Source organism: Pteropus medius, unplaced genomic scaffold, assembly GCF_902729225.1.
Source record: "Pteropus medius unplaced genomic scaffold, Ma_sr-lr_union100, whole genome shotgun sequence".
NCBI classification, from domain to species: domain Eukaryota; kingdom Metazoa; phylum Chordata; class Mammalia; order Chiroptera; family Pteropodidae; genus Pteropus; species Pteropus medius.
Genome location: NW_024353517.1, coordinates 12,500,108 through 12,514,981, shown reverse-complemented (window position 1 = coordinate 12,514,981; position 14,874 = coordinate 12,500,108). Strand labels below are relative to the sequence as shown.

Sequence of the window (14,874 nt, the reverse complement as noted above, 5' to 3'; positions counted from 1 at the left end):
GGTGACTAATTTTAAAAGCTTTCTAATGAAATATATATTTAAGCTGCACTTAAAAAAGTTTTTCTGCAGCTGCTAGAAGAAATATGTGTATTCAAGATTTACTGAAAAATACTTTTTAATATTATGTAAGTTTTTCAAGTAACATATTTCAGATTTCTAGAGGATACTGTTTTATATACTGTAATGTATTTTCCATCAAGTGGCCAATCAAAATAAACCTAATTTTGCTGTGGTATTTTTCAAATGGGCAACATAAAGAGAATCAATACAATATTTGCATTAAGCTATCATTTTATCTTCTTTATTTGGTTACCTTTAGCTTCTTCACATACTGGCTCTCGCTCGAGATTTAACTGCTAAGATTAAAGTGAGATATACAAGTTTACCAGCTCTCTGAATTTGCTCGGGATTTTCCTGGTTTCAGCACTGAAAGTCTTATGTCCCAGCAAACCCCTTAGTCACGTGAAAACCAGAACAAATGATCACTCTATGTATAAATATGGCCTTTAGGGGGCCAGGAAGAGTTCTGCTAGCCAGGCTCCAGTTATGCCCTGTTAGAAAGTCCAGCTTACCTAATAAACAACTAGGTATAACACGGTTCAAATGTGTAAGTGGCTTCTCTGTAGGAGGAATATGAACTGTGAATCAGTACAGTACAATGAGGAGTTTCAAACGCAGTTGTTCTTTTTTTCATATAGTTTAACAGATCTAAACTGTCTAAACTGACAGCTTTGTTCCATCATTTACTAGCTATATGACTCGTTTAACTTATAAGTTACCAAAAAAAAAAGGTTAACAACAGCTACCTCACAGAGTTGCTGTAAAGACTGAGAAACATCAGCTAAGGACTTGCACAAAGCCTGGTTGGTATACAGCATTAAATCAAAATTATCATTCTGTGAAGAATACACCCTTAAAAGAACATTTCCTGTTATAACAAGTCACTAAATCTGCTTCGTTTGAGTTTAGTTCACCAAACATTTACTGAAAGCCAGGCAGTGCTCTAGGTGCTAAGAATACAAACATAATAGAGGATGGTCATTGCTTTCACAAATTCAAGCTTATACTGAATTAATTCCATTACTGAGGTTAGAGAGGTAGGATTTTTCTTACCAGTGGCTTAGTCTTTCCTGACTTTTGTTTTACTGCGACATCATCATAAAAACATATATTGAGTCTGTAATATAAATCTGCTTAAAATTATTTCAGCAGAAAAGCATAGGTCACTATAGATCGCTACTGAAAAATGTGTGCCATTACATAAAATGAAAATGTTATCGCAACAGTGCAGTTTGCTAAAAGAGCTGGAAATATTTACATCTGGAAGTAAGTTAAACATTTGTGATCTTTAAAAAATTAAGGAAGATTGTGTGTTGCTTTTATGTTATATAAAAGTAGTTAGAAAGTTACATCGAAGAATTAAAAGTATCACAGCACCTAATTTGTACTGAATGCCTGAAGAACTACAGGATTAATAAAAATTCTTTTTAGCAAGACAGAACTCTTAGGACTAAATGGGTCCTAGATTACAGTAGACAGCTAGTAACTAAAATGTCTAATATTTGTTTAGGGTTTTATGGTCAGTAAAACACTTTCACACATGGGTCATTTGATTCTCAGAACTACTGTTATAGAGTACAAACAGGGTAAAGAAAATCAATTAGTATATATATAAAATAAATGCTACTTTTATTGTTCATCTTTAGACTACAGGAATAGAATACCTTTAACATAATATTTAAATAGGAAAACCAAAACTTCAATAAATAAGAACTAAGAGTTCTATATTATAAGCAATTAACTGAGGTAGGAGAAAAAGAAATGAAGAAAGAAAAGGAGACAGTAAATGGAGAAAATAAAAAATTCTTGGCGATAATGGTTTGGGTCCCCTCATACCTTTCTTGCTGCCAAATTCCATCCTCTAAGAGAGGCTCAGATCCAGCCCAGAGCATGTCAGACGTAAGCCTTACCATCTGCCAAAATCTTTTATGTCCTCCTTAATATTTCATACCTGCTTTCAGTCTTCAGAGTTAAAATTGTTAAGAGTGAAGATGTTCTCGGTAGGAATCTTTTATGGGTATATATTATTTTGGTCAATTTCTCCTTGTGTATTTGTGTAAACATAAAAACTTATAATATTGTATGCTTAAACTACCAGATTCGAACTGGTGTTTTAAATATCCTTCATAGTATCTATGCAAATCTTCAATCTAACAGCCGGACCAAAAAACTCAGAATGTCATTATGAACTTGTTTCTGATGACTTTAAACAAAGAAATAACATTTGCACAACCAAACTGCCTATTCATTCGCTCAATAAATACTTGCTGAGCATCTACTGTATATGCTAAACACTCAGCTGAGCTAGGGATACAGTGGTGAATAAGAAAGGCATGGTCTGTGGCAAAGGACAGAAATCAAATCTGTATGGAGTAATACTTAATTTACCTGAGAAACAGCGTTCTGTGTAAGTGAAATTTGCAGATAGCTTGAGATTATCTCTCTTAGCATAAATACTTAAATATTTAATTCTAATAATTTCTGATGAAAAAAATTAAACTATGATGCATATTTCCCTTTACTGCAAATGATACAGCTTAATATACTTTAGCATTTTCTTAATAAGCATCATTATTTACTATGCTAAAATATAACTTAAAATATTACTGAAATATGGAGGGGTCTTTGCATATATTCCTAATGGTGTCAAACTGCTATGTTTTTAGAGCCTCTCTGACTTTAAATCCTAAAATTATGAGATATATCATAGATGAAAATATCTACAACAGACATAGCTTTTAAAACATGAGACATTATTAATACATTTAAAGCCCCATTATGCCTCATTCTCACTGAATCTTACTTTCTCTCAGAGTTAACAATCCAAATTTTTATTTAATGTGTTTGCTTTTTACAGTTTTATTTTTTCCTTCAAATTACATTTTATATTTTTAGTATGTCTACTTTTAAATGGCCAACAGACAGAAAAAGATACTCAACATCACTAATCATCAGGGAAATGCAATTCAACGAGGTATCACCTCATACCAGAATGGCTATTATCAAAAAGTCGAGGTGGAACCAAAATGGCGTAGATGATAGAGGCTCTGTTCATCTCTCTGGCGACCAAATCGAAGTTGTGACAGAAACAAGGAGCAGCACCAAGGAAAAACCACCTAGGATCTAAATAAACAAGCCACACAACTAGGGAGAAATCCAAAAAAGCACCCTGCAACGGCAGAAAGTAGGACAGGGCGAGGATGTGGGGTGGCCTAGTCTCCAGTGGCTGAGTGAGATGGAGGCTGCGGCAGCGGCAGACACCTCTTAAAGGCGTCGTGTTCAAGAGCGGATTTTCATGGTGACGGACCTGCTCGCTCTGAACACCAGTGCAGATTCGGCTGCGCGCAGGGGGCATCAAGGATTTACAAGGAGACACTGTTGGAGTGATGGCCCAGAAAGATTCACTCTGTAGAGAAGTGCTGGTGGTATCCATTGTTCCATGTTGAGTCCTTCCCTTTACCAGTGCACAGGACACAGGGCCCTCGGTCATCAAACTGGATCAAGGTCGCTCTGCCCAGAGGATTCTCTGAAACCCTGCCTCCCCCGCAACTCATGGGTCCGCCCAAGCCACATCCAGGTTTATCCTCAGCGAGTCAGGTGCTCCTTGCTGAGCAGAGCCTAGACTCACACATTGGCCTTGGTTTCTGGTGTGGCCTTTTGAGGTAAATGTAAGCACAGCATCTGTGGATTGCTTGCTGAATCTTAACAGGTGGCCCAGAGGGATGGAGGCTTAGGCTAAGTTTGGCCTGCAGCTGAACCCCTCTCAAGACTGTGCCACTAGACAGCTACTACACAAATCCACACTAACAAGACCAGGAGATTTAGGAGCTTTGCTTAGTACATAGAAACAGACACGGAAAGGCATCCAAAATGGGAAGGCAAAGAAGCAGAAACCATATGAGAGAACAGAACAGAGACCCAGATATAATGGAGTCAAGTAATCTAACAGATGCAGAGTTCAAAACACTGGTTGTAAAGTTACTCAATGAACTTTTGGTTAAATTCGATGAAGAGATAAAAAAACATAAAAATGGAAATGGAAATTATAAAAGGGAACCAGTCTGAAATGAAGAACACATTATTTGAGATGAGAAGTATATTAAAGAGAATAAACAAAGAAATAAACGAAATGAATAAAGAAAAGGATCAAATGCCCTATCTAGAGGATGGGAAAGCTAAGGACATTCAATCAGAATGGCAAGAGATAAGATGCCAAGACTATAAAAATAATTTAAGGAGCATATGAGACACTATTAAGGGTCCAAATATCCATCTGATTGGTGTAACTGAAGAAAATCAAGATGTTGAACAACTGTCTGAAGAAATAATGATGGAAAACTTCCCTAACCTGGTAAAGGAAATGGACATAAAATCCCTGCAAGCTCAGAGAATTCCAAAAATCAGGGATCCAAAGAGGCCCACATCATAATTAAAATGCCAAAGGTTAAATATAAAGAAAGAATATTAAAAGCAACAAGAGAAAAACAGATACTTACAAGGGAGCACTCATAAGACTGATAGCTTATTTCTCAAAAGAACCTATGCAGGACAGAAGGGCTTGGCAAAAAATATTCGACCAGATGAAGATCCAGGATATACAACCAAGAATAATTTATCCAGCAAAGCTATCATTTAGAGTTGAAGGACAAATAGAGATTCCCAGACAAAAATAAGCTGAAGGAATTTATCACCACCAAGTCAGTTTTACAGGAAATATTGGAGGGACTTCTTTAAAAAGAAAAAACATGTATCAAAAACAAGAATAAAGAATGGTAACAACTACATTCCTATCAATAACTACCCCAAATGGAAAAGAATTAAGTGCTCCAACTAAAAGAGTGGATGAATGGAAAGGAAAACAAGAATCCTGCATATTGCCTATAAGAGACTCACTTCAGATTTAGTCTGTGTCTAAACAGACTAAAAGGAAGGGGATGGAAAAGATAGTGCTTTGATGGACCTAGGAGTTATTTAAGTCAGAAAGATAAACACTATATGATTTCACTTATATGGGGAATCTAAGAATAAAAAGAACAAACTAATTAAAAAAAAAAGTCAACAAAGAACACGTGGAGAAAAGGGTACCCTTGTGCACTGCTGGTAGGAATGCAAACTGATATTGCTACTATGGAAAACAGTATAGAGATTCCTCAAAAACACTAAAAATAGACATACCATAGGACCCAGCAATTCCATTTTGGGGTATTTATCTGAAGAAAACGAAAACACTAACTTGAAAAAATACATGCATCCATATGTTCATTGTAGCATTACTTACAATAGCCAAGATATGGAAGCAACCTGTGTGTCCATCAATAAATGAATGGATAAAGATATGATATACACATACACAAACACAATGAAATATTACACAGTAATAAAAAAGAATGAAATCTTGCCATTCGTGACAACATGGATGGAGGGGGTAGGAACTCTGCATCTAATACCTACAACAATAAGGGTGAAAAGGGTGAAGGGGAATATAGTCAATAATATTGTGATAAGTTTGCACAGTGACAGATTATTACTAGAATAATCACACTGTAATTACAATGTGATCACACTGTAAGGTCTAAAAATGTTGAATCCTTACATTATATAGCTGAAACTAATACAACTAATATAATACTATATACTAACTATACATAAATAAAAAGTTTAAGCAAATCTAAAAAGAAGTATGTTTGCTTTTAGATACTCTACCATAATAGAAATTTGTTAGTTTCAGATTAGGATACTGAGAAGCAAGCTCATTAGGACGGCACTTTTACATAAAATGTGATAGGTTCTAAGGGAAGGCCTTAACGGTTCTCTTTGAGTAAAGTCTATGAGCAGTACTGCACCTTCATTGAGACATCTATTTTGTTTGTTTAAAGGTCTTTTGAATTTAATTCCTGCTACTTAAGATTGTTCCAAATGGTTGAGAATGCGAAGTAGATGACCTTATAAGTCAGGTGTTATGTCACGGAGGGATTTACAGACTAAAACATCCTGAGGTGACATTAATGGTCATCGAATCCAACTTCTTCATTCCCTATGGAAAAAATGAAGCCTAAAAAGTTTGAGTGACTTGCCCGAAGTCACAGAGCTAGTTAACAGCAGAGCCAAGATTAGTATCTAAGTCACTCGGACCAGTGGTTTTCAATTGAGGCCATCCAGGGGATATTTGGCAATGTCTGGAGACATTTTTGTTTGTCATACTGAGAGAGTGCTACAGATGCCAGAATGTTGCTAAATGTCTTCCAATGTATAGGACAGCTCCTTACAACAAAGAATTATCTGGTCCAAAATATCAACAGTGCTGAGGTTCAGAAACCCTGGCTTAGAACTCCACTGTCACATCTATGTAATCAACTTTTACTTAATATAAGCATTCTGGAAAAAAAAAAGTGTCAAAATAGGTTACTTCCCTTTAGTCAAACATTTACGGCAGATTTAAGGGTCCACTGTATTTGATTCCCTGTGAGATGGAATATGATTGATAAAAGAATAGAATATACTCACCAGGAGCCAAAACCCAAGGGTCTTCTATCATAATCTGGCAGATCTGGAGCAATCTTACAAGCCTGTATATTCAGGTATTTAAATATGTGGACTTTGCCTTTTATACATATCTAAATAAAGTAACACATAAATGCAACCAAAATTATTACTCATCTGAAAGATATGTGTCCCTTTTCTTTTATCACAATCAGCTTTTTACTTAATGTATATTAGAAGTAGAAGGTATTTCTATCAAGTACCTATAGTAGTATTAAAAATCTAATACCTATAACAATTATTTTAGGTATTTAAGTGATATAAATATAGGTTTTGTTTTCTAGTCACTAATAAAGTTTCAGTAACATATAAAATAATTTATGATTACAAACAGAATACCAAGTAAACTTATCATTGATTAGCTAGGTATAATCAGGGCTTTAAAGCATTGCTCTCTCATGTATTATATTAGCAACTTTTGCTATTAGGAATCCAATGGTCATGTACAATCATGTTTTCAATCCATGAGAGAGAAAAGCAGGAGATAATTAAATAGTAAAGCTGCACATATGTATGTTGCTACCTGATGACGAAGTCAAAACATAAAGCTTTCTATAGTTATAAAGCTTACTCATGAAGTTTTATGGTTAACATACAGAGGCTTGTACAACACCATCATTAGATTTACAGTTAAAAAAGCTACAGTGAAAAATATAGGCTAGTAAAAATTTTTAGATTGTAGGATGTCTGGAATCTATAATACTACCTTATAATTACTTTATTATTAAATAGCTTCATTTCAGTCATTGATAAATGATCAAACTAACTGAATGAGGAACTTAAGGTTTTAGAAAACAGGAAGGCATAAAAACAATGGTCAAAATAAATGCACTGATAATTTTTAGTTCTGAAAGCTAAGTATTTTAATTTGTCTCTAGTATTTACATTGTTTATATTCAAGTTTTACTAGAAAGAAATTAACTCAAATTTTATTAGAAACACTTTAAGGAAGAATCCCATAACTTTAAAAAAAGTCAGTTTAATGAAAAGAAAAACAGTTCTGGAAACAGTACTTAACTTCTACCCCATTTATTGAAGTCTTGTAAAGAATACTTTAGAAGATGTTTTTTTTAAAAAAGAACTTAATTTCCAACAAAAACATAAACACATAGAATTTAAATTTAAAATTTCATCCTTTGTCCAAAAAGTTTATGAAATACTTCAAATCAACTATGGTTTACCTGTGCAGGAGGAGACTGTAACGGGTTGTTGTCTAGGGTGATCACCTGTAGGTGCCTGAGGTTCCGATAACAAACAGGGATTGTTGTAATTTTATTGCAGGAGAAGTCTAACCGTATCAAAGGCAATTCTGCCAGCTCTGCAGGGAGATAAGATGTATTTCAAAACGAGACAACTTTTACAGTAGCTTCTACTTAAACACAGTGGATTTACCATGAATATTTACCTCCATTCCTTCTTAGTGATTAACTGATATAACAAAGTGGTGTATAATGAAATCTACTTACTTATAGTCAGGAATATATATAAATTCAAGCTGTTTGACCCCTCACAGAACTGCAGAAAGATGAATGCCTGATACCATAGGATAATGGGGATAACAAAGAGATGAGATAATAGCCTATATAAATAACAACTTAGAGATGCCTATAGATTCCCAACCCCAACTCAAGCAGCTAGGGCGCTACCCCTCTCCAATCACCACAGGAGCCAACAAGTTATTCTCTACTGCAACTGAATTGAAAGGCTCTGAATTCAGGGACCCCAGGCACAATGGAAAGTCAGGATGAGGTGCCAGTTGAAAATAGAGGTCTATGGCCATGCCACCCTGAACAAGCCCGATTCCGCCTGATCTTGGAAGCTAAGCAGGGTCAGGGCTGGTTAGTACTTGGATGGGAGACTACCTAGGAAGACCAGGTGCTGTAGGCGTAAAAAATAAAAAATAAAGGATTGTATGCTGACAAGGTCCTTGCAATCAATCTGTGAGGTCAACCAAGGGTTGCCTCGCCTAAAAAAAAAAAAAAAAAAAAAGAAAATGGAGGATTTAAGTGAAAGTCTACACACTTAATGGCAAGACCTCAACACTTTCCTACCCAATCCCACCCCATCCCCAGAGTTCTTGAATGTGGGTAGTTAGGAATATACATAAACAATGTAGAAGAAATAAAATATCATTCTCTGGAGAAACTATATAGTCCCATATAAAAGGACTTTAGATATTTATATAAAGTTCCTCCCCCAAAATATCTAGCTTGTTGCTTAATTACCATTGTACAATCCCTGCCCAGTATGCCTGGAACTTCTAATCAGCTCTATACTGACAGTTTATGATCCACAGACATTTAGAAAAGCCTCCAACATGTTAGATGGAAATCAAAACACACGAACCAATCGAAAAGAACTCAGAACAGGTAATACATAGGAAACAGAAGAAAATTCTGAAAAACTAGAGCTATTACCTCTAATTTCAGAGAGATAAGATACTGAATTACTGAAACAAGAAAGGGGTTTTAAAAAAAATCAGAATAATAAGTTCTCAGAAATGAAAATTATGATAGCAGATGTTAAAAATTCAAAAGAATGGTTGGAACACAAATGGTTGGAAATGTTTACCACCTGGTAAAACAAAATGACAAAGAACTAAATTATAAAAAAGATAAGAAATATCATAGGATCAATTAAAGAGGTTCAATATCAATTAAAAAAAAAAAACCTAGAAAGAGAGAACAGAGAGAGCAGAAGACAGAAAATTATCAAAAAAGAGATAGAAATATTTTCCAGAATGAAAGATGTGACTCTCTGGTTTGGAAAGAGGCCCACCAAGTGCCTAGTACAGTAAATTAAAACAATTCATATCGTGTATGGCACATCATCATAAAATGTCACCACAGTAGGAAAAAAAGGGAAGATCTTAAAATCTTACAGAGAGAAAAAAAATGCATCACAAACAATGGACTGGAAGTAGAAGCAGCATCAAAATTTCAACCATTAATTTTTAACACTGAAAATCAAAAGTGAAAAAAAGACCTGAAAATCCTGAGAGAAAATAATTTTCCACCTAGAATCTGTAACTAAATTATCAATCAAGGGTGAGCATAGAATAAAGATGTTTCTTTTCAAGTAAAGTCTCAAAAAAAATGTTTTCTCATGACATGTTCTTTGGAAACTACTAGAAGATACCACGCAGCAAAACAAGAGAGTAAAGTAAGAAAGAGGAATTACTCGTCATTTATACTTTAATAGAACTGAAATTTTTAAAACAGTAAGAAAGAGGAAGATATGAAGTCTAGAGGTAAGAGTATTCAACAAAGAAGAAAGCTGAGCAGCAACAACAGAACAACCAGTACAGACTGGAAGAAAAGGAAAAAAGCATAAATGAGGGAAATATGCAGGGAATAAAAAATGATACTCTGATTGGTTTGACTAATAAGGGTGTTAGAAAAAGAGGGAGAGATTAGCCATAGGTACATAAAAAACTGAGCAAATTAAAAAAAAAAACACAAGGAATTACTGACTGGAAAAACAACAAAAACAACGTATACAAGAAAGAAAATGAAATCAGAGTATATCACTTGGAATGGCAGGAACAATATTTATATAGTTATAATAATACAAACAATAAATAATTATTTAATCAAAAGTGGTAAAACTACACTGGGAAGATGTGAAGAGCGAAATAAAGGTGTGATAGTGTAAGGAAGTTAAGTCCTCTTCTACCATAATAGGAAGCTGACATGTGCCAAAGCTGACAAATCTAGCAATAACTATAAAAAGACCATCAATAGAAATATGTCAGCAAATAAAAGTAGAAGTAGTCAAAGGAACTGAAGGTAGATGTTACTGGCCACCGAAACTGGGGTGGCAGGAGGTTGAGGCAGGGAAATGCTATTATTTATTTTAAGCTATTTAATACTATTTGATTTTTTGAATATTTGACAATAAGAGTGAAAATTAATTTAAAATAAAAAGGGCAATATAACAAAGGATGTAATATCTTACTTACCAAATTATAATATGTTAGAGACCACCAATTAATTAACATGAACTTGCACACTAACTTGTGTAGCTGCTGGAATAAGGTTTTCCTGAGATCTCAGTTTAATTGACTATGCTGAGATTACAAGACAAACTGATTTTTAAAAACCCATTTAAAACTATTTGGTAGTTTCATAATTTTCTTAGTAATACACATTCAAAATAAGATATAGGTATGTTCATATATGAGATGACAAAACTATCAGATTGTAGTTGTCATCTGAAACCCCAAATGTTCATTTTCACTAAAACCCCAATATTTTCATTGATTGATTTCACACGGAGTCAGTAATATTATATTAGCAAGCCTTTAAAGATTAGCTATAGTAGGTGAGTCCTACGTAGAGGGGTAAGATAATCCTAAATAAAAAGTTTGGGTTATAAGGTCCTATGTCATGATTTTGGTCAGTTCTGCTGAGGCCTTCATTCATATTCCTGATGTGCTGTAAGGCAGAATAAGGAAAAAATGAGGAGGCTCTGAAGACAAAAAGTATAAAGGTTACTGGGTAAGCCAAGTGAGAGGAAAGATATGCAGGATTTTGGGTAGCGTGGTTGCAGTAAATGTATAAGAGTGGACTGGGAAGTCACTTTCTGACTTGGGATCCAAAATGTCAAAGCTACATTAGTATGTTAGAACTATGTTAGAACAAATTAGTGTAAACATTTGGATTCTATAATGAAGCAAAGACATCATTAGTTAATTCAATATTTATTGTACACTAGAAGTCATGTTTTGTTGAAGAACCTATAGAATTATCATCATGAAAACACCTTTTGAAGATTATCTTTTTGCTACATAATCTGAAACACTTACAGATGAATGTCTCTAGATTCTAGAGGACAGACTAAAGGAAAGTGGATGACAGCATAGATAAAACAAGAGTTGCCATGATCTGATGACCATTGTAGATGGGTGATTCATTGCTCTCATTTATATATGGGAAATTTTCCATTATAAAATTAAATATAAATTCTGATCTAATAAAATAATAGTTCTCCCCATTTTTACTTTCTTTGATAGCTTTTTCCATAAATTTGTATTATGAAAATTGATAAATTATACTTAATTTGTTTCATCAATTTTATCATTCAAATAAATATACCAGAACTTAGAGTCAGCCTAAGATAGCCAGTTTCCTAGTGCAGTCCCTCACTCCATTCATTATTCACTCTATCCATCACCTCTACATGGATAATTAGCCTCTACTGAGTATTTGCAGTGAAGGATAAAATTATTAAGTTCAAGTTAAATCCATTTTTAAGTCAGCTAATTTCAGGAATGTTTTTCATTATACTAAACTATCCTCTTATCAAAAATATGTTATATGTCACTCAAGTAGTTATGCTTACTGAAACTTCCAGTGACCCCTGAGTTAGCAATTACACAGGTTAACAAGATCTAAAAGTACAATCACTGGTAAATAGTTATCAAACTTTTCACCTAAAAGTCTAACTTTTAAAATTCACAATGGTACAGATAACATATGTCGAATAAACCAGTACATCTCGAAATATTAGCTATAATTCTTATACATTTTTGTCTTATGCACATCAGTCTGAGAGACGTTTAATATAAAAAAAAAAAGATAAAATAATTATTTCATAGTTCTTACCTTCAGGCAATCGTACTAAGTGATTTCTTCTTACATTAAGGTCTCTCAAGGCCTCCAAATTACCGATTTGGGAAGGTATTGTTTGAATTTCATTGCAGCTAACATCCTATTTCAAAAAAGATACAAAGTAAAGAATTATTCTAATATTATAAACTTGTCTGCTTTAAACTATCTGTAAAATGAGGTTGGACAAGATAATGCCTGTGGTCCCTCCTCGTTGTGAAAAAAATTGATTCCATCAAAGAATAATTACAATAATTTGTACTAACAATTTAAAAAAGTTACAGGTTTTCGACTGATTATATTTTATACATGACTAATTTTGTGAGCAGAACTAAAATTAAATGACTTAAGATGTGGGTATGAGGCCTAGAATATGAGATCAAATAAATAAGTTGGTGAAAAGGTAAAATAAAACAATATTTTTAATTTATATTGTTCTAATGAAGCTAGAAAAAATGATAAAAATTATAATAAAATTATTTAAAAGAAAACTATTTTCAAAATATCAGTTCAACTGTTTAAGAATATAAAATAAAAGTGAATTGAAGATGACTCAAATCATTCTTTATCAAACTGAAAGTGAGGAGAAAATAATAAAGTACACATAACTCAAAAGGCTATGGAAAAAATAGATACTGCTTTATTAGCATGTGATCAACCTGATTCCAGTACATATATTAGGTAGGCCTTCTGGTATCTTGGAAAATAGCTTGATTCTGGTTCCACTGGTTCTAAAAAGAAACTGACTATAGGTTCCAAGATTAATATATCCAGGATGCCATAATTCTTACACCAACCAGAATAATTTGTAAATCCATGTGTAGCAGCAGGAAGCTGCTTAGGTTAATAAAAGTGCCAAGATGCCAGATCAACCCTTCAAATTCCTCCAATAAATGAATAAAAATATTAACATACATTGTTAGAAAAGACTACTTACCAAAAACTTCAATAAGCTTCAGACATTATTTTTAAATTTTCCCAAAATGTTTTTAGAAAAAATAATATTATTTTTACTTTCCTACCACATACTATCTTAAGTAGAATCTGAAGCTAGACTTCTTAGTCCAATGTTCTAGACATTAAAGTTAAAAGGGTTCTAAAAGGAATTGAAAAGATAGGAAAATGGAGCCTGAGCCAGAAAGTAATAGCAATTTATAATACTTCTCTCAGAAAAATGTGTATGTTGAAAGATATAGTTTACTTTCATTAAAAAAAAAATGAATAAGGATGTTGTAGAAAGACCATCAAGTAGGAATCAGGAGCTTTAGGATTGCTAATTCTTACTCTGCCACAAGCTGTTTATATGACTGAGGATATCAATTAACTTCTTTTGCAGAAAGCTAAAAGCACTCTTTGCAAGAGATATCTACCTTTTAAGTACCTAGCATTCAGTAAATAGAAACAGAAAGTTTAAATGATTTGAAAACCAGAATTTGAATCATGAGTATAATTAACTACTAGTTCATGTTATTAACACAAGTTCGGAAGAAATGCCACAGAACATACATTTTGGACTTTACTTCCTAGATCTAATTAATTGTAAATAAACGGTGGTCTAGTATCTAGACTCCAGATTTCATGAATTTGTGAATTATTACATGTGACTTTTCATATTCATAATCCACCTGGAAAAAAACATGAGCTAATATGAGGTTATAAGTATATAGTATTTTTTTATGATGTCCATCTTTGTTAATAAACCTACCTGGAACTATGGAACTATACTCCCAAATCTCAATAGACATAATTGTATTTGATCTTTTCAGAAATATGAAACATGAGCTTTGGAGCTAAAGTAGACTGGTTTCAAATTCTACTTCAGTTATGGAACCTTGGGTAAATTACTTAACCTGAGTGCTAGTTTGCTCAGCTGTAATATGATAATTATAGTACCTAATTGCTACTGTTATTGTGAAGATTTAATGAGAAAAGTCTATTGCCATGTCCAAACCATAAGTACTCAGGAGCAACAAGGAGTAGTAGGTGAAGATTAAGCTTCTTAGAAATATAAAGCAGTAAAGACGAGCTTTCTTTAGAGTGGGAGATAGGTTCTAAGCATGTAAGGCAAAAAAATAAGCCTGACCTTTGTAGTTAGTGTCCATTTCCTTATAGAGACTAACCAAAAACCAGAATATTGATGCTATTAACAAGATTTAATTCTAAAAGTTCAAATGCATTATTAATTACACCTACAAGCACCTGGTATTCCTAGGTGGTCTCCCATCCAAGTATTAACCAGGCCCGACCCTGCTCAGCTTCTGAGATCAGACGAGATCGGGCACGTTCAGGGTGGCGTGGCTGTAGACAGTTCCTTAATATCTCTGCTGACATACTTGAGTACTGATCAATCAGTGAAACTCCATTAACAATACTTAAAAATAACTAAAAAACACACCTTAGTAATGGATCTTTACCATATTAAAGAGTATGACTATGTATGTACATATATGCATGTGTGTGTATGTGTGTATATATAATAATCAAAAAAAATATTAACTTACAAGTTCTGTTAAATGTCTGAGATGTCCAATTTCTTCTGGAAGTGAGACTAATTTGTTATTACCGGCAATTAAGACTTTCAATGGTAAATTACACAAATGTACTGGCAATGTTGACAGCTGGTTCCGACTAAAATGGGTAAGTAGAAAAGAGAAGAGTCAGAGCC

The 14,874-nt window shown here is 33.7% G+C and overlaps 1 protein-coding gene and 2 pseudogenes across 11 annotated transcripts in view; 1 reads left to right on the top strand and 2 right to left on the bottom strand.

Annotated features, from left to right (window-relative positions):
- Positions 1 to 14,874, bottom strand: part of LRCH3 (leucine rich repeats and calponin homology domain containing 3) — a 97,045-nt gene that overhangs the window by 43,721 nt on the left and 38,450 nt on the right. For all 11 annotated transcript variants that reach the window (XM_039850819.1, XM_039850823.1, XM_039850828.1 and 8 more), the window contains exons 3-6: positions 14,711 to 14,837; positions 12,207 to 12,312; positions 7,782 to 7,918; positions 6,565 to 6,674 (exon numbers count right to left, since the gene is read on the bottom strand). In XM_039850819.1, coding sequence (XP_039706753.1) covers positions 6,565 to 6,674; positions 7,782 to 7,918; positions 12,207 to 12,312; positions 14,711 to 14,837 — 480 coding nt within the window. The remainder of the gene's footprint in view (positions 1 to 6,564; positions 6,675 to 7,781; positions 7,919 to 12,206; positions 12,313 to 14,710; positions 14,838 to 14,874) is intronic.
- LOC120593074 (uncharacterized) lies at positions 8,369 to 8,487 on the top strand (annotated as a pseudogene).
- Positions 14,396 to 14,515, bottom strand: LOC120593071 (uncharacterized; annotated as a pseudogene).